General features: G+C 38.6%; 1 protein-coding gene across 2 annotated transcripts in view; it reads right to left on the minus strand.

Annotated features, from left to right (window-relative positions):
• Positions 1–20,455, minus strand: part of PRKN (parkin RBR E3 ubiquitin protein ligase) — a 1,222,813-nt gene that overhangs the window by 947,573 nt on the left and 254,785 nt on the right. Inside the window, exon 2 of one of the 2 annotated variants that reach the window (XM_030556701.1) lies at positions 1,573–1,617. The exons of the other annotated variant lie outside the window; for it this stretch is intronic. Within the exon in view, the coding sequence (XP_030412561.1) occupies positions 1,573–1,617 (45 nt within the window). The remainder of the gene's footprint in view (positions 1–1,572; positions 1,618–20,455) is intronic. 2 annotated transcript variants of the gene reach the window in all.

The raw sequence follows: 20,455 nt of genomic DNA on the forward strand, positions 1-20,455 counted from the left end.
AAACTGGTGTAACTGGAAGGGAGAGGAAAAAATAAAAATATGATAACAGTTCACAATGTCTTTTAGATGTCCCAGATAAACATCATCATTCAATAAATTCAATGAATTGGATAATTCAATTCCTTGTTTGGAAGCATCAGCAAAGTTTCTGGTTACTGTGAATGCTGTGAAGTCTGCATAAATGAATAGCTGCAGAAAAAGAAGAATAGACATACATACACAGGTCAAACTTACAGTTTATTCTAGTTTTAAAGATACTAATGGTTCCAACAGAATTCCCTATTTTAAATATAGGAATCACTATCAAACCAGTAAAATCTTTCAAAACGCAATGAACTTTTTAAGTGTAACTCACTACACATATACAATATATGATTTTTGGGATGGCCTAATGACTCAGGTGGTAGAGATATAAATTCCCATAGAAGGAACCCAAAACTCACTTCCTGAGCAGCTTAGTGCTGGGACTGTCAGAAAGAATGTTCTCCATCTTGGGTATGCATTCGTACTGAGCAACATTTCCCTTTTTCTTCGTTCTAGGCTGACACTGCAGGCTCAGAATACACTGTGTTGCAGGGCAAATGCTGTGTATTCTGTTCAGGGAAGGGAAATTGAAAATGTATACACAGAAATGCTGGCCTAGCACACAGGAATAGACTGAAGTACTAAAATCTCACCAGGAATAGCCTTATTTTCCTCTGACTAGAGGATTTACTTCCTTATGCAAGCTGAAAGCATGTTCTCCCCATCCCAGCCCCGCACAGCACATTTAAAAAAAAATACACAAATTAAAAAAAAAAATAATGGCTTTCTGATCTAAGAAACTGCAGACCTTTAACTGATTAAAGAATAAATTTCCTCTCTCCACAATAAATGAAAAAAATGCATTGGAGAAGTGGCACAATTTTGGATAATAATGTGGAAGGACCACATTTTAGAAGCAACCAGAAGACTCCTGGTTTCTCCATTGAAACAATTCTGGTCTGATTCTGATCTTACACATATACTAGTGTAAATCAGGAATAACTTCACTGAAGTGAGATCAGAATCAGGTCCCTTATATAGTGCTAAACTAACTGCAGTGCTCCCTATTAACTAACTAAGTTATTTATGCAACTCTCAGGAGGTCTACTACAGGTCAAACTTCACAAATGGAGTGCAGAAGCCATTATGGGAGTTGGGAAGAAGCATGAAGGCAAATTTAAGAAAAAAAAGCATCAGACCAAAGAATGAAGGCATAGACCAGGACTTAATAGCAGTGTTGAGCAAAAATCAAAATTTCCACCCTGTGATAATTCCAATATTTGGACATTTGTTTACATACCAGATCAGACAGAAAAGTAAAGCTGTTCAGGAATTTTTCAATTAAAAGTTTTTTCCCCCATTAAAAAATGCTGATTAATCAAAACCAAAAGTTTTCAGGGAAATAGATCAGTTTTAACAAGAAACTTTCCCAGATGAAATTTCTAGTTTAAACCATAGACAAGCAGAGAGAAGGAGAGACACTCACTTCAGAATAGCCAATAGCTCAATGGGTAGGTAGGACATTCGGCTGGGAAGTGGGATACCTACGTTCAAGTCCTTGTTCTGAATCTCTCTTGTTGGAGCTGTTCCACTCTGTATAAATAATTAAATCTTCATTGAGTCAAAGAGAGAGAAAGACTGGTTAGGACACTTATTTGGGATGCATGGGAACCAAGGCAGTCCTTACTCTGAATCAGGAAAAGCAGGAATTGAGGAATTGCAACCTGGGTCTCCCAAAGCACATAGGGTACCCTAACCACTGGACTATTGGCTATTCTGGGTGAATAGCTCTATCCAAAACAAACTTCAAAACCTCAAAAAATTGCAAAACAGATTTCTTGTTTTCCATTATTGTTGCCTTACTCAGAAGTCAAAACATGTACATTTTTTTGAAGAACAAGAAGTTTCAAAAACATTTCAAATCATAAATGTCAAAACGTTTTTATTGACATTTAGACCAAAACAAAAAGTTTCTAACATTTCAAATCAAAATGTTTCCTTTTGAGTCACTCTGACATTAAAATTAATCTGCATAAATTACCCTGGTGCCTCATGCCATCCTTCTCTATTGCTGGGCTCCCTGGTGGTATGACTTCTCCCATGATGCACTGTACTCATCTGATTCCCATGTTGATACATGTGACTCAGAGATGTAGGCTAGCCAAGGAACCCGGGCCACAGGAGAAAATAGTGGCACGAAGCACCTGAACTACAACTCTCATATGGCACTGCAGCACTCCGAGCAAATGCAATTTAATGTCAAACTGACAAGAAAAGAAATGTTTCATTTTACTTCAACAACAACAAACCAAAATATTCTGACTTAGGTCAAACTGTGTCAAAATTAAATATTTCATTTCAATTTTTCCAAAGGAAAAATAAAATTTCTGCAAAATCAAACTTTGCTCTCACAAATTTTTACTTTTACAGAAACTGTATCTTCCACTGAAAAATCATTAACTCTGTGTAATGGCTTTCAGTTGATTTGTAACTGACTAACAGAAAGGTCCTACTACATCCACAGTATATTATCATATAGCAACTGTCTAGTTACCTCTGTGAAATGATAAGCTTGTCATTAATTGGCCACCCTGTTGAGGAGTAAAATAAAATAATGTGACATTTGTCATTTTCAAGGAGTCCAAAGTGTTTTATGAACTGTATATTAATCACTTTAAAAATCACCAAACTAGAAGCAGCAACACAATACAACTGCTTAGTGTAGACCTAAAGCATACTTACCTAGTTGAAGTGACAGAGGGGAATTGTAGGCGGACAGAACATTAGAACCTGAACTGGCATTTGAAAAAGATTCCAAATCCTCCAGCTCCTTCTACTCATGCAAATTGTGCCAAGGCTTCTTTAATGATGTAATTACATTAGCTCTATAATGGGCACTGGTTCACTTCTGATTCAGAGACAAAATCTACATTACTCCCTGCAGAAGCTGGGTTCTCCTATCTGTGAATAAACTACTAGGATATAGTCTTGGTATACAGAGGTATTATTCTAGGCTCCAGAAAACTAAACTGTGGCAAGAATGAACAAAGTTCCTATTAATTTCCTTGTTCAAAAAAGAATACAATTCTTCTTTCCTGTACAACAATGAAAGGCAGGCTGGTCCCAGGACATTTAGGGTTTTATAGGTCATAATCAACACCTTAAACTCCAGAGACCAATGGGCTGCCAGTGCAGATGCTGGAGCACTGTTGTCATGAGCTCCTAGTGAGATGCCTTACTCAAACTGCTGTGTTTTATACCAGTTTCAGTTTCTAAATGATTCTCCGGTGTAGTCCCATGTAAATTGCACTGCAATACTCTTGACAGTATAAGTTGTCCCAGTATAACTACTTACATTGTGGGGTCACTTCCCTCCTCTGGGAGGAATGTACCTCTCTGATCAGAAACATGCTTGGTTATATCTAGAGCTGGATGAAGATTGCCAAAAAAAAATCCATAATGATTAGCTCAAATTTTAAAGTAATTTTTTTAGTCTGTGCTTGTACTCATTTCATATTCACTTTAAATGAAAATTTGAGCAATTAAGTTTTACTCAAATGAAAGCTCAAGGAAAGTAAACCTGAAGTTGGACCATGCAAATATTCACACCTTATGTGTTACATATCATGGATGAAACACTGACTGAAACCTAGTTATTGAACAGTATTCTCATCCCCATTTTGTCCTGAGCTATGGCACACATGCAATAAAAAAAAGGAATATACAAATAGCTAATCTAACGGTATATTCATATTGAGATTTCCTTAAAAAAGCCTCTTTTCCTGATAAAGTAATTTCCTTAGACATATATAGCCTAATGTACGCCCACTGAAGTCAATGGCAAAGTTGTCATTGACTTCACTGATGCAGGATCAGGCTCATCAAGTATGTTGCCCAACATTTAAACTGATGCTACACTAGTCATTAACATACTTTCATGCCAATGAGGGTCCCTAAACATCAGTCATTTTCATATTCTATAGTCTCACCCACTCTGCGTTTGTATATTGAGTCCCATCTTTAGAAACAAAAATACAGACTGGGACCACTAAAATTCCACTTGCCCTCCAGGAATGGTGTGTCTTTTTTAAAACAAGAACTCAGTGTAATGCAATGGAATTCATGTAGATGGGCAAAAAAAACCCTGGCAGGACAGGTGATATATTATTATAACTCCAAGACTGCAATGTAATTCCAAACCAAAGTGACTTCGGCTAAGTCTACACTGTGCAGTGTGGACTACAAGGTGTGAATTCCAGACTGCACCAAAGTGTTGCGCTCTAACTACCTTGCCTAGATGCTGCTGGCATGAAATAAAAGGTACCAAAGTGTGTTAACTTAGTTCTGTGTGAAAGAGGACTATGTTAGTATGAACTAGGGTACCTTTTTAATCTGTGCCATCAGTATCCAAACGGGCAAATTAGAGAACAACACTTTTGTGTCCTCTGCAATCGCACACCGTTAGTCGAGCCCTAAGATTCCAGGGCTAAACCAATCACACTTATTTCACATTCCCCACGAACTTTAACAATTTTCTCCTATGACACCTACATACTCATTATGACAAGTTTCATTAGGTCTGACTTGAAGACCAAGACAATGATTAGCATGCTAATAGGTAGTGATGCTTCAGTAAGATGGGATTTTTCTTAACTTCACAGAGAAATCAAGATTATGTCCTCCCCACTGCAAGCCATGATGGGTAAAAACTTTCAAACCACAGATATTATAGTAACAGTTAATGTAAACAAAATAAATTGTGAGCAGAGTGATAAATTTTGTTTCTTTTGGCACGTCATTATACGATATCTCATAACTGTAGCACTCTGGTAATGTTTGCCTGGAGTGGCTCTTTAGAAAGCAAAAGGCTGTGTGATTGAACAATCTTGGGAGAGGAATCTTGGGAGTAACCACCTCTACAAGGAAAACTTGAGCTAGATTTTGTGTCATTTCTTTTTCAGTTCCTATTTTCAATGAGACCAAACTTCAAAGGAGAAAGGAGTAAAGCCTGCTATAGCCTATGCGTACTGTGTTTGGAGCACGGTGTAGAAGCCACCTGCTCATAATAATACAGGCATGAGAAACACCTCAGACTCCTTAATTCCTTAATATTTGAATTCACAAGTTTGTTTCATTTACCCATTCTATCCCTGTGCATTCTTATGTTACCAGAAAGGATTACACTTGATCACCTAGTTTGACCTTTTTCAAAACACGGGATGAAGATGTAAAATTAGGCTTCACTTCAAACTACTGAATCTTGAGAACATAATGTGTAACTTTTCTGCCACACGTGCTTTCTTGAGATACAGAGCCTAATTCACCTCTGTGTTACTCAAGAATGGCTGTTAATACCGGCAGAAATACAAACTTCAAAGTATTCATCTTAATCTCCAAGGCAGATTTAGATTAGATATTAGGAAAAGCTTTGGTGCAGCCACGCACTGTAGTGCTTCAGTGAAGACGCTACTATGGCAACAGGAAAGCATCTCCGATCACCATAGTCCTGTCTGCACCAGAGCTTAGGTCAGTATAACTGCATCACTCAGCAGTGTGGGTTTTCCACACCCCTGAGTGACGCACTTATATTCATGTAAGTTTTAGTGTAGATCTGGCCTAAATAGAAGGATAGTTAAATACTGAAACAGTATTTACAAAGGAGGTTGTGGAATGTTCATCATTATAGGTTTTGAAGAGCAGGTTAAAATCTAGACCATCCCTGACAAGTGAACTTGGTTCTGCCTCGGGACAGGGAGAAGGAATAGATGTCTAAAGGTCCCTTCCAGCTCTACATTTCTATGATTACCAAAGCAAGAAACTGCACATAAAAACAACTGGGCAGGAAGAGGGCAAAGCCAACACACATTTTTCTTCAGCAACAGCATAGGTCAGAGGTTCTCAGATGAGGGCCTTCAAATCTGAGGGTGTATGTGAAGGCTCCCCCAGGGGTCTCACAAACCTGTTCATTAATCCTGAGGCTACCTGGCTCACGTCAGTGCAGCTAGGAATCCTGTAAGCATGGCTGCTGGCTGGCTGCCTGTGCTGTGGGAGCTAGGCCATCCTCAGCGCCACCCTTTTCCAGCTCTTCTTTGAAAGAAAAAAAAAAAGAGATGGCAGAACAAAGATAGTGATAGCACTTCCCCATCTCCTGCCAGTGAACAGTTGGAGGTGGCATAATTGGTTGTCAGCCTGGCTATCCACAGCACAGGCAACATATGGCCATATTTAAAGAAGCCTCTAGATATGTGTCAGCAGGAAGTACTCTTGTAATCTCTGACACTAGGTACTGTAGAAGGAATACAACTTCCAGTTTGAAGTGTTTTTAAGCAGATGCTTGTTTGAACTCTTTGGGATAAATTCTGCTCAGTTACCCTGCGTAAATTCTGAGTAACATTACTGACTTTAGTGGAGTAAACTGGGATTTACACTGATGTAAATGAAAGCAGAATTGAACTCTTTTAGTCTAACAAGTTACTATGGCACTATAAAATGTGTGTTCCTCAAAGAAACAACTGTTACAGTGTAAGAAAAAAGATGCATCTGTGCCTGCCTTTTGTTCTGAACCAAACAAACAAAAAGTGGGGGGGTGGAGGTGTTCCTGGAGCAAAGCTTGCAGATTTGCCACATTTCAAAGATAACTTTGTCCCTCTTTTATTTGAACATAAGCTTTCGTGGCTACTTCCACCTTTTCATGTTCTCTGTATGTATAAATATCTTCTTCCTGTATGTTCCAGTCTCTTCATCTGATGAAGTGGGCTGAAGCCCACAAAAGCTTATGTTCAAATAAATGTTAGTCTCTAAGGTGCCATAACTATTCCTGTTCTTTTTGTGGATACAGACTAACATGGCTGCTACTCTGAAATTTGTCCCTCTTGAGTTTTTCAGCATTCTACCTGCTTCTCTCTTCCCTATGGTAGTAATTTTTAAAAGTTTGCACACTGCGTCTTTCTCTGGTATCTAGCTCATACCCAACTAATAAGTCTCCCTTAGGGAATAAACTCTTAAGATATGATTTAGATTCTAAGTCCACCACCCAGCAAAATAGCCAGAAGTCACTTTTGCCACCCTACATTATATGGTATGACCTGGCTCCTAAAAATATTGCATCATAAACTATATCTGCTACAAAATAGGCAGCCAGTTGAAGAAAGGAAGTACATATTTATAACACTCTAGAGTTACATGACAGTTGTATGAGTGGAGTATACTGTCTAAATATATAGATATTGGGTATATTTATACTCTCTAAACCTTGAGTATATTTAAAATACTCTTTACATAGGCATTTATCATCACCCACAATAATATTAAGAGGATCCAAATATAATTTTATAAAATCAATTTCCATTTTTAAGGCCCTATAACAGAGTCAAATCATGTTCAATGGGAATTTTGACTAAGTAAGGACAGAGGAGGGGCTACAGGATTTGTCTGACAGAAAACATTTACTTGAGAATTTTAATCAACTATCTTTACAAATATAAAATAAATTAAGAACCTTGATTCACCCTGTACTGCCTATATAGTGTAGGAGGACTCAGTTCGATGAGTTTTGTACCATACGATTTGTAGTACCTGGGCTGAGCAGGACATGCTGAAAATTACAGCAACTACTCAAAATTGCAGAAGGGACTTTTCTCAAACTAATATTATTTAAATCAACTTTGAGCAGAGACAAAGAATATTAAATAATGTGCATTATCTATATGCCAAACACACAGTAATACAATCCATGTGATCATTTGCAAAGCCATGTGATTAATTTATCATGTGCTTTTTTACAACTGTACCAGCTCTCTAATCACACAGTGTGACCCACACATAGCAGCACTACTTTTTTATTTTAATTACATGATTCTGAAATGGAAAAGGCATATGTTTAGGCCTAAACAGCAGCCTAAGTTTTACGCTACATCCTGTACCGATCAAAATGTCTAGTAAGAATTAAAGAAATTGATAATTTGGTCAAAGGTTGTAGCGCGTGAGAAATTTGTATAAGTAATTATCTCTGAAATTAAATCATTTCAACAAGAATCAGAATTCTGAAATAACACTGCTACTTAAAATGGTAAATACAGACCAACATTAAATACCAATGTATGTAACAGTGATCTTGAAATACGCCATCCTCAAGGAATTCATCACAATTGATGCTTCATCAACGAAGTGCAATTATAAATTCTACATCAGATGGGGCAGCAACTATTTTGCCCATCACAGAACAATAAAGAGGTCATGTTTCTTTATTAACTTGTCTTATAATCATCAGAATATATGCCAGTAAGTATGTCAAGAAAGAAGACATTAGCCTTTCTAGTTCTTTATTTGGCACTTTTTGTTATGGTTATTATCCTAATAAAGAACATACCATATATATTGATATACATTATTTAAGATTTATTAATGACTATATACCCAGAGATTGTGGGAGAAAAGATGGAGGAAAAGGAAAAAAATATAAAAAAGAAATGGAAAAAGTCAGTGTGGGACAGATTTTTATCTAATTATATTGCTATTAGATTCTTGTAATTTCTGTAAGCACTCAAATGAACAATACGAAGGATGGAGATTGCATCAAACATCTGCAAAAGAATTTAAGGTATTACTAATTTATGATGTAATATATTATAGATGACAAAGTTTCAAACAGTTTTTGTCTGGTAAATAAATTCCTTGCTTTTCTTTTTTTTTTTAAACTGACTCAGCACACCTGTCATTATTTAGATAATTAATATAATTTAATAGGGTTTTTTCTTCTCCTTGAAATATGCCAGAACATACCATTGTTCAGTTTAATAATATATTCACAGTAATTTTTTTTGCATTAATATCATGGAAACTGCAATAATATTTGTTGGTACTAGTTATACCATTTCAACATAAAGTTTCATTGCCATGATCAACATCCTTCATAAGGACATTGCTTACACCAAGCACAGAAATCAACGAGTGTATTAAATTAAAAAGGGAAAGTTATTTGCCTTGTAATTCTGCTTTTATGAAGATATCATGTGAGTATGAGTCTCACTACTAGGTCCTATCTTTCTAACACAAGACAGGCAAAACTCCCAATGGAGTTTTGGCTCTTACAGGAAGTAGGAGTGGCCAGGACCACAAGATAACTCCAGATGTCCAGTTGGACATCCCTGGATGTCCAACTACTATGCTTATGAGTCACAGTGAAGAAATGTCAAGGCCTTTCAGGACAAAAATGGCCAAGGTCTCATGAAGAAACAAAGGCCTTGAAAAGAACAGAAAATCTCCAAAGGCTCTAATCAAAACAAAGCGCTAAAACCTAACTTTAAAGACAGTCAACAGTCATGGGCTAATTAGACCCAGAGTGTCAGAGAACATTAATTTAAAAGTAAATACACAGATGTGACTGGCAGGCAACAATAGCATACAAAGGACACATGGAGAAGTACAGAGCTGGAATGGGACATAAATTGGAGACAGAGGAGAAGCAGATCATGTGGGGGAGGAGAGGGCAGTTCCTTTAATGTTTAGTCAAGAAGGACTGTTATTGGTTGGAAGGCCCAGGGAGTGGTGTAACCACCATTACAGAGGGTCCGACTTATATACATATTTCTCAACCTGTCAAGTCTCAAATATGGGACACAATGTAGGACACAGACCTTGGATGAAGAACACAGTACATAAACATATATTTATGCAAGCAAAAAACTTAAATTAGTGTGAGATTCATTCCTTTAGCGTAATTAACTGTATCTGTAATCTCAGTTTCGTGAGGCTTTGTTTCTGATGTAAAAAATTCTCAAAAACAGAAGTGAGTGAACACCAGATTTGTATAGAATGTAGATAACTCTGGGATTAGAATGTATGACAGCACTCTAAGGGTACGTCCACACGGCAGGTGGCAGTGTACTTCCCAGCTCGGACAGACAGAAATATGATAGCTTTGCTCGAGCTAATGCAATAAAAAGAGCAGTACAGTCAGGGGTAGCCCAGGCAGTGGCTCAGGCTAGCCATCTGAGTATGTTCCCCGGGGATCTGAGTGGGCTTGTATTCAGGTGGTTATCCTGTACTGCCACTGTCCTACCCCTGACTACACTGCTATTTTTAGCATGCTATCTTGAGCACAACTAAAGTATGCATGTCTGTCTACCCATGCTGGGAAGCATGCTCCCAAGTGCAGTGTAGCCATACCTTAAGTGAGATACACTTCAGAAGCATGCTCCCACTCCAGGCTGCTTCCCTGAGGAGCCAAAAACATATAGAACTGGTGGAATTCTGTATGTCTCATGATGAGGGTATAAATGCAGCATAGGAAGTCTCATTATAAAAATAATATTTACCTTTTTTCTTTTCCATACACTTTGTTCTCTTTTTTTTAGTGAATGTTTAATTTTGATTTAAAAAAAAACAAAAAAAAACAACTGGTAGGGAAATTGGAGAGGGACACAAATCAAAGACTTCATCGCAATAACAACAACAATAAAAATATTCTAGACCACTTTCCATATGCCAACTCCATCTTCTGTGAAAAGGTTAAATAAAAGTAACACATTTTAGAAAATCCACGATTTCTAGCAGTTTGCCATAAAAAAACTCCAAAGACAGAGAAATTACTAAGTCAACAATAAATTCACAGTGCATGAATATGAATCTGTCTCCTAAGGATGCATTTCTAAGTAATAAATAACAAAGCAACAAGGACATATCCTCAGACTAACAATTTATAGTTTCAGGGGTCTCCAGTAAAAAAGCATGATCTGGCAAATGTATCTTATTTAGTGGATGGACTTTGATAAACTTTACTAAAACATTCAATAAAAGGTCTATAAAAACAGATTAGGAATCATAGTGAAAAGTGTCTTAAAAATGCATACTTCATTAGCCAAAATACTTGCTTAAGTTGCCAAGTATAAAAATAAATCTTCTAAGAATCTGTAACCCTCCTAAATGAAGACATGGACAAATGGACATCGTTATAAATATTATTATGAAATATCCAGTCTTTCACATACCTTGAATTATTAGCAATATTGTGCCATTTTAAATTATGAATTATTCATTTCTATTCCATAATTTAATTATGCTTGTGAATGATGCAGTCGATCATGACTGACTGGTCGATCCTGGAGACTCTGTCAGTCGATTGCGATCTCTGGTCGCTAAAAGTCTGGCAGCGCAGCAGGGCTAAGGCAGGCTGCCTGCCTGCCCCGTCCCCACACTACTCCTGGAAGCAGCTGGCATGTCTCTGCGGCCCCTGGGGGGGGGGCAGGTGGCTTCACACGATGCTGCTGCCCCCACACCGCAGTGCCAATTCCGCAGCTCCCATTGGCCGGGAACTGCAGCCAATTGGACCTACAGGGGTAGTGCTTGCAGCCCTGGGGAGGTGGAGATTGAGGAGCAGAGGGCCATTTTGGATGATGATGCAACATCCGCTTTATCTTACTAACGCTGCCCATGGCCTCAAGGGGCTTATTCAGCAGGCAAGGAAAAACTGGATACAGTAGGACCCTGGTTATGACCCCCCTTAGTATTCAGAAGTCAATAAAAGATGTAAGTGCCTCTGAAAATCATGGCCAAGCTGGGCATGCAAAAACTGATGCACCCAAAATCATTGGCCACCTCTGAAATTTGTGTTTTAAATGACTTGTGCATTATCACACGGCAAATCAAAAGAATAACTAGGACAAGAACCAAAATATTCTAGCACCTTGATCAGACCCCTCGACCTATGGTTCTCAACTCTTTCTACTGTGACCCCAGATTACAATAGAAAAATGGTTTGCCTCCCCTCCTATTCCCATACTTCACGGCCTGTTTCCATTTAGCCACTTGGGGCTAACAGCCTGAGCTCCGCCACCTGGGGCTGAAGCTATAGCCTCACCTGCTGCTGCTCTGCCTGCTGAGCAGTTACCTGCTGCTTGGGGAGCAGTACTTAAAGGGAACCAAAGAAAGTTCACTCGGGGCACTATTTTCCCTAAGGCCAGCCCTGTTTAACAATACCTGCTACAGAGAAATCTCTGTCCCCAAGAACCATGCATTAGATGACAGTTACCCTCAAATGCAACAAATCAAAATAAGGAACACTGGGCTTGATTCCTCTCTCACTTACACTTGGTGCAAACCAGGAGTAAATCAGTTGAAATCAATGAGGTTACTCCAGTCTGACAGGAGAATCAGGTACGTTGCAGAGGAGTTGCTTTTGCGACCAAAAAGATCAAGACACTTCTGGCCCTTGTTATATGGGACAGCCTTCATGTTGTGCTGCCTCCAAAGTTAATTGACTGAATCCACTACCAAAGAATTTCTGTCATATGTCAGAATAAAAATTCTGTATCCCTGGCTGGGACACAATATTTTTTGTCACCACGTTTTCCCTGGATGGTGGAAGTCAGAAAAGGAGAGGGTCTCAATGAAAAACGAGCAGTTGGTAACCCAGAAGATCCCAGTGCCAGGAGGTGTGTGGTACCAGTAAGCAGTGGAGACTAGTTATTTGGCGTATCTATCCTTCTGCGATAGCAGAGGAACACTGGAGGTCAGTTTTGGTGCCGAGGTCAGTACCTAGCTAGCTTGCATTGAGGGATGAGCATGCCCAGGCACACACTGAGATGTAACAGTACGGGGTGCCAAAGTAGGTACTGAGAGTAAAAGAGAGTCTGATGATGCTGATCTCCTATTTGTGTGGATATGTTCACTGGGAGCAGAGGAGGTTTCTGGTACCAGATCCTTCTTGGTAGAGGCATGACTCTTAGAAGCAACCTCAGGCATCTTCACAGTACCAGAAGCACTTGGAGCCTCAACAGCACTCCTTTTTGGGACTGAGGTCTCCACTGACTGAGGCTTCTTTGAAGAAGATGCAGCACTTCTCCTCTTGTTGGTATCCATTGAGTTAGAATGCAAGGTGACAGGCACCTTGGCCCCCAAGGCATTCAGTGACTGGGATCTCAAGGTGGCCAGGTTAGCAGCCATGTTCACCCTCGCAGCTCTTAGTGACCAAGATCCTAAGGTAGACTGGGTATCACAAATCTTAAGCTTTGAAGCTCTCTGTGACCTGGATCTGGAGGTAGACTGGCTATCACCAGCCTTACCCCTTGAGCCTGGGAATCCTGGCACACCCCAGAAAATAAAGATTCAAAATGACCCTACAAATGGGAAAACAAGTAAAAGAGAACCCCAAAAGGAACCCCAAAAGGAACTAGCTACATACTAACAAACTAACTAACTAACTATTTAACAATAAGACACTTAGCAGAAGTGGGCACACTCAATGCCCATCTCAGGCCGAAGATGGTCAAGAAGGAACTGAGAACAGTTCATCTGCGCAGCTCTACATATCCTTGCTATAGGGTTTGAGGATGTGTAGAGCACATGTGTGGACAGAACAAACTGCTACCAAAAATCTTCAGTTAAAGGCTCAGGGGTGAATGAAATCCTAAAGTGGAGCACCCATAAGGATGCTACTCAAAGGAGTTGGATTTTCACTGCCAATTCTTTGTTCCATACCAGAGATGCTTTGAAAAACTCAGTTGCTTCCTTTCAGCAGTGGGAGATAAAAATAACAAAACAGTTCGTTCCCTATTTGAAGGGGATTATTTTTTAACAGAGCAAACATGATGCAGCAAGTGCTTATTTTTACCCTTACGGTGATTTTAAAGTGATACAAGCAAGCTAAATGTTCAATAATCAATATAGTAAACAATACTACATAATAATCAGGAGCCCAAAGTCTGCAGCCTCTATTTCCCCCTGTCAGTCTATCATGAGAGACTGATTTCACTTCTCCTATCTCTTCACTGACTAGGTGGTTCTATTACATGTCATGTTCTAAAAATTATTTTCATTATATGAGAACCTGTTAAAATACAGTGGTGCTTTAAATCTAAGTGAAAACAGGTAGTGTTCTTGAAATAGCATTACTTTGTTCAACATGTCTTATCAGAATAGGCTAGAGCCCCTTAAGTAGATTTTTATGCTAAGACAGTACATAAATTAAAATGATAAATTGCTGGGAATCCTTTTCAGAGCAAGGTAAATTTGTATTTCTGTGCATGAACAAGTTTTACGTCTTAGTTGTGGCTTGTACATAATACAGACTTACATTTTGTGACAAAATAGGCCTATTCAAGCAGGTGGATACTCAGCCAACTCTCAATCATTGTCACCATGAGGGAGTAGTTGATTGGTACATTCAAAGTACTACTGTCTGAAGAAATAAATCTCAGTATTATAAAAGTAATGTATGGAAAAATTACATAAGAAGGCTATATTTTTGTTAATTTAGCCTTCAAGACCAGTCTGATCTTCAGTATACTGGCCGTTTTTCCTCTTTAATTTTAAAATTGATACCTGAATGCTGACATGAATGAGATGGCCCATCACACTGTGGAGTGGGTCATGACCAAGAATGCCAACCTCAGGACAGATTGTCAAAAGCAGGGAAGAGACCCCAAACTGGTGGTATGCTCTATAATTATATTTCATCAACCTAGTAACAAATGTGAACTCTTGGATCACTGTTAACACTACCATGGAGTCACAGATTGACTGGAGCGCCCAGGAGGACTATCTTGCCACCCAGGCAAGCTAGACTTAGTGATAATTGGTCACTTACACCAAAAATCACAAAATATTCAGGTTGCTACCAGTCCCAAGAGACAAGTCATTTACCCCAGATCAATTTGTACCTTAGATCTCATAACAAAGACAATGCTAGTAGTCAATCCGATAGTAAACAAATTAAAGCTTTATTAACTAGGAAAAACAAATGAGAGAATTATTTACAGGTTAAAGCAGGAAACATATATACACAAATGAGTTGTATCTATCATTCCAAAAGGTGATAGAGATGTACTAATCTGTCAGCACTGAATGTCTTTTTAGGGCTAACCTAGTTTGATTCTGAAGATCTCTGCTTTTTTATTTCTTAGATCCAGCCTTTGTAAAGGTCCTAACACCAAAGAGATGAAAAATCTTCATGTTAGCTACCTGTATTTCCCTCTTCCAGAATTCAAGTCGATGGACGCATTTTCTCGCATGGAGGGAATAGCTCAGTGGTTTGAGCATTGGCCTACTAAACCCAGGGTTGTGAGTTCAATCCTTGAGAGGGCTACTTAGGCATCGGAGCAAAATCAGTACTTGGTCCTGCTAGTGAAGGCAGAGGGCTGGACTCAATGACCTTTCAGGGTCCCTTCCAGCTCTATGAGATAGGTATATCTCCATATATATTTTATATTTTAAAAAAGCACCTTCATGGGTGTAAAAGGGCCATTAAACCAGCCTCTGTGTTGTGATGTTCCACAATGGCCGATTTAGCCTCAATAGTTCTTCTGGATGGGTGAGTGAACTACTTTTCCTGCCTAGGTTCACAAGTTCAGAGCAGGCATTTTTACAATTATAGAGCAAAACTTCCATACTACCTGATAGCACGGGATACAGACATTACAAATAAGAATAATCCACTTAACTTACAAGCATTTTATACATTCTAAACACTAAACACATTCTTATAAGTCCAATATTAACATACAGGTGAGTTGCTCTGGCTTCCTGTGATGACTTTGTCAGCGCTCAGCTGATGCCTACACTCTTGGCAAGAGCTGGCACCTGGTTTACCAGCATCACAGCCCCCTCTTGTAAAAGATGGAGACTTAAACTTAGTGCCAAAAAGACAATTTCGAGCTGCTTCCCTCTACCATACAAAGGCCAAAAAACAGTTCAACATCTTCCTAAATGGACACAGCCAGGGCCACGACCCAAAACCTGTGTAGCTCGGTGTTACACTGGACCATAACTTGATTTTCAAGGAGCACCTTACCAAGACCTTGTTGAAAATAAAGACGAAACAACCTGATCAGCAAATTAGCTGGTTTTACCTCGAGAACCACAATGCAGACACTGAACATACTTGGCTTGCCTTGAGCAATTCTGTAGGACACTATTGCTCCCCGTTGTGATTCATCTCTTTTCACACAAAACTTGTAGACACTCAGTTAAATAAAACTATGCATATAACAGGTACCAGGAGACCAAACTACCTGACCTTGCTGCCAGTTCTGTCCAACATCACCCCTCCTGACATCAGGTGACAAGTCGCCTTGCAGAATCTGCTTCTCAAGGTGCAAGATATGTCATAGCTAACCCTGTTAAAAGATGTTTTTAAGTCATCGAACCACCATCTTAGCTCAAGGCACCCCATTTGGACAATTTCCCTAAGGAACCTCAATATCACCTCCAGGTGTACTGGTGGCAAGCACGAGCTTTGAACATAGCCAATGCTTATCTCATGACAGATCCAACTATCCAGTCCCTGGTTTTCACCTTCCATGCCATATCTGGGTAAAGCTCCACTGCTTCAAATGTGGAATGATCAGATGGGCTGCTAGAGACTGTAAGTGGGGTCTTTGTGACTTCACCCCCTGCCGCTGTGGCCAGCTAGAAGATGTATGCCACATACTTGCAGGCTGCATTCACCAGCAAAGGATGCCTGGTTCCCTCATGGACTTACATAATACCCGTCCATAGCTACTGAACGGTTAAGATGCACAGACTAACACATTTTACTTGACTGTTTATGTAGATGCAATCACAATTTCATACACACGCACGAGCACACACACACACTTTTTAAAGTTAAGAAAAGTTTTTCTATTCCTTTCCTGGTTCTGGAAGGAAATAAACCACTATTTATAGACCCACAGCATAAAATTGTTATAAGTAACCTTTTTTTCCATGTTCTTTGAATAAGGCATATGAATCCTACCACAGAGAAACCCAACCTCAGTAAGTTGCCACACCAAAATATCTTCAGGAATAAGACTGATCTTGGGTTGGTGATTCCTAAACCTGACTCTCAAAAGTATAAGCTTAACCTTTGGGCTGACAAATAAACTATGTTTTTAGAAGAGATTACAGACCTCTTCTTTGGAGGCCCTAAGCAAATCATTCCACTACATATCCCAGTATCTCAGGAAATAATTTATTTTTCTTGGATAAAGAGAACTGTCACACAAGAAAGCCACCAGTGTAGGCCTGAGTTCTTCTTTATAGAGCTGGCCATTAAGAAATAACATGTACCATATTTGCCAATTCTGGTTGGACATATTCCTGGAGGTTTCATCACATGACATAACAGTTAACTAAAGATTAATCTTTAATTCCTGGAGACTTCAGGACAATCCTGGAGGGCTGACAACCATAATAGTAGTCCAGACTCATGGTACCAATGCCATGTTCAGTTCAGGTCTTCTGTCAGCTGTTTACAGAATTTATTCTCTGAAGACCACTGTCTTAAAATGTAGTTATACTCTTCAACTGCTAATATTTTCACACATATACTTCCAATTAGGAACAGATCTAATGAAATGCAACATCTTCCTGCTTCCTGAATCCTCTGCAATTTTTATCCATACTTTTTGAAATATGTTTTCTAATGTCAAGCAAAAAACCACCAAAGCAAGTATGTACATGAAAAAATAAGCTTCAGGACATCCACTGAGGCCTCAGAATCATGCCTGAGGGCATAATCAATCCTTATGTTAACAGCATCATTGAGGGCAGCAATTGTCTCTGTCAGAATGATCAAGCTTTTAGATAGTAACATAGGGACAGCATCCACTAACAATTTTTCCTTAGGCAATCTGCATAAATGTACAGCCAACTTGTTCAGGCCTCACTCGTTGTCTAAAGACTAATATCCTGGGGTACACTGAACTGGCACAATGGAAGCAGGTAGAAGAGAAAAATGCAGGCATCTCTCTTTTAAAAGAGAGCCAAATAGGAAGCACATAGATTAATGCCTTTTGGCTTCCAAATGAAAGCTAGCAATAATTACTAAGAAAATATTAAACAAACATGTTCAGTGGGCTTTCCAGGGACTTAAATGAACAGCAACTCATGAGATATAGCTTAGGGAAGAATATATATTTGCATTGCAAAGAAGTAGCACTCTCATATATATACTTTATACATACGCGCACACGCACACGCACACGCACACGCACACACACACACACACACAATTGATTCACACCAAACAATCTTAATTTAGTTGAATAAATTACAATTTCATTAAAGTAGTCTCTGGTGGTGTCAGCAACTCTATTACATAAATCTATATTTTATGGGGTGTAGTTCAACTGTAAACATTTCCTAAAGCCAGAGATTTAACGTACACAAAGATCAGCAAAGGAATAATGTATCTATAGTGAATGTGATGGGGCAAAGTTTGTGTGTTTAAACACTTTTTCTGAACATATATTAAAAATATTATGTGTGGTATTCAAAGTGAAATAATACAGGGCTTTAATGTAATAGTGGCCTTCAGTTATCCTGAAGAAAAATTATGAAAAATACTATTGAATATTTTAGATAAAAATTTACATGGACTTTTAGCAGGGCACCTAGATTAATAGTGTCACCAGCAGTCTCTTGAGTCATAATCTAACAAAACAAAAAAATGACAGAGAGCACCACACAGCTTTTAAGATCCATTAGAAGACAAATTGAATTTTTAATTAATACAACACACAAACAGATCATGAAAACACAATTAAACTATTCACTATCACGGTAGATTAAAAAAAGAGCCTTCAAAAACATTAAAGTGAGTAGTTTAAATGCTTTCCTATTTACTTATTTACCATGTGCTTACTAAACAGGCTCTGCCTTAATAAATTCCCTTTTTAAACTTTGCTTTTAATATTATTTAATGTTTTAAAGGCTCTTTTTTTAACCTACCCTGATAGTGAATAGTTTAATTGTGTTTTTCTTAGCCATCCTTTATAGGTTTTGGCCATGGGCTTATTAAACAGGCTCTGCCTTAGTAAATTCTCTTTTTGGCTATATGTGTTCTTTTTAAATCTAGTTTTTAATATTATTAAATTTTTCTTCAACTAACCCTTTAAAAACAAAAATTTCCTTTTTTTCCTTTAAGTTCTATCTTTCCATTCTTGAATAACTTATCAAACTAGGTCTTTACCATCCTCTCGCCTTACTCAATCACATCCAATAACCTTTCTTTCCTTTTTTTTCTCTTAACCTTACTCAAACTTTCATTTTTCATCTCACTCTCTTCTTTCAACCTTTTTCTCTCAATGTACCCAAGCACAAACATACACAACATTTCCCCTAGTCAAACACACACACACAATTTTTCAAAATGGCTGACAGCACCAAACTTCAGTGCCTATGGAAATGGGGTGGGAAGGTGGGACATAAGCGCTAAAACCTGTCAAAAATGCATGGTGATGAATACTATCAAGAGGTATACTACTACTAATACATACTTTAAAAAGACTAGTGTACATAGGATGTTGTTGATCTTGTTTCTGTTGGGTTGCTCTCTCAGGTACAGAGTGCATACTTTATAAGTTTAGACTGCCTGTGTATATATATTATAGCAGGGTAGTAGTTCCACTACAGTTAAGGCTGAGATGAGATCATAGCTTAACGATTGATTTCTCTAAGTGCTCTAAAATCTACATGTGTGCTCAGACGAGCTTGAAAATTGCTGTACCTGATTAGAATCCAAGATGCCTTGGTGGTAAAAAATTGTAGTCATTTAATCGATAGGTTCTGAGATACAGCACCACCCCTCAAAAGTAACAGTTTATGGTTCTGGTAAAGGAGGACGAGGATGGTGTAGAGACTCCGCCAGATGGCCAACACAAGGTCATTAAAGACTTTAGTATTAGCAGTATCAGTGGATAGAAGATGGCAAAATTCAAACTGAAGAGGGTTTAGTTGGAAGACAGAAACTCAAGACAGCAGTTGCAGATGCACATTTAGGAAGTCTAGAGGTGAAGCAGTAAAGATGTGGGGTACCAATTCATGAAGGTGAGAGAGAGGAATAGAGAGCCATAGGAAAGGGAGAACAAAAAGTGGTGTGAGATGGAAGGGGAGAGAAGAAACTACTATACAGAGAAATGGCATTGAAAGAATGACAGGTGAACAGAGACTGGCCATACTGACTAGTAATCAGTTACCCTAAGAAACATTTACAAGGAAATTGCTGAATAGTTTGAAGAACAGTAAGCCCTGAAGCAATTATCTGATGAATCAACTACTGTATGCAGTAAACATGTAGAGAAACAATGCAATATGAATCTGGAGCACAGAAAATCAGCAATAAATTGAATCAGTTATGTCAATAAGTGGACACAAAATGAATCAAATAAGGAATGAATCAGTTTTGGGACAAATAAAAATGGTGGTAATTAATTACAGGACATGTCAAATATGAAAAGACTTGATATTGGAATGACCAAAATGGGATGTTGAGTAAGGTTAGCTCATCCTTGGCCTTGATACTCTACCACTCCTGAAACAGATGCCCATAAGCAGAGGTCATGAGAATGGGCCCAACATTCTGTCCTCAGTCCCCTCCCTTCATTGTTTTTCAGATAGACTGATTTCGTGGAGCCAAATTGTACCCTCAGGTACACATTTACTTGCATTAAGT

This window comes from Gopherus evgoodei, chromosome 3 (assembly GCF_007399415.2).
Source record: "Gopherus evgoodei ecotype Sinaloan lineage chromosome 3, rGopEvg1_v1.p, whole genome shotgun sequence".
Lineage (NCBI taxonomy): Eukaryota > Metazoa > Chordata > Testudines > Testudinidae > Gopherus > Gopherus evgoodei.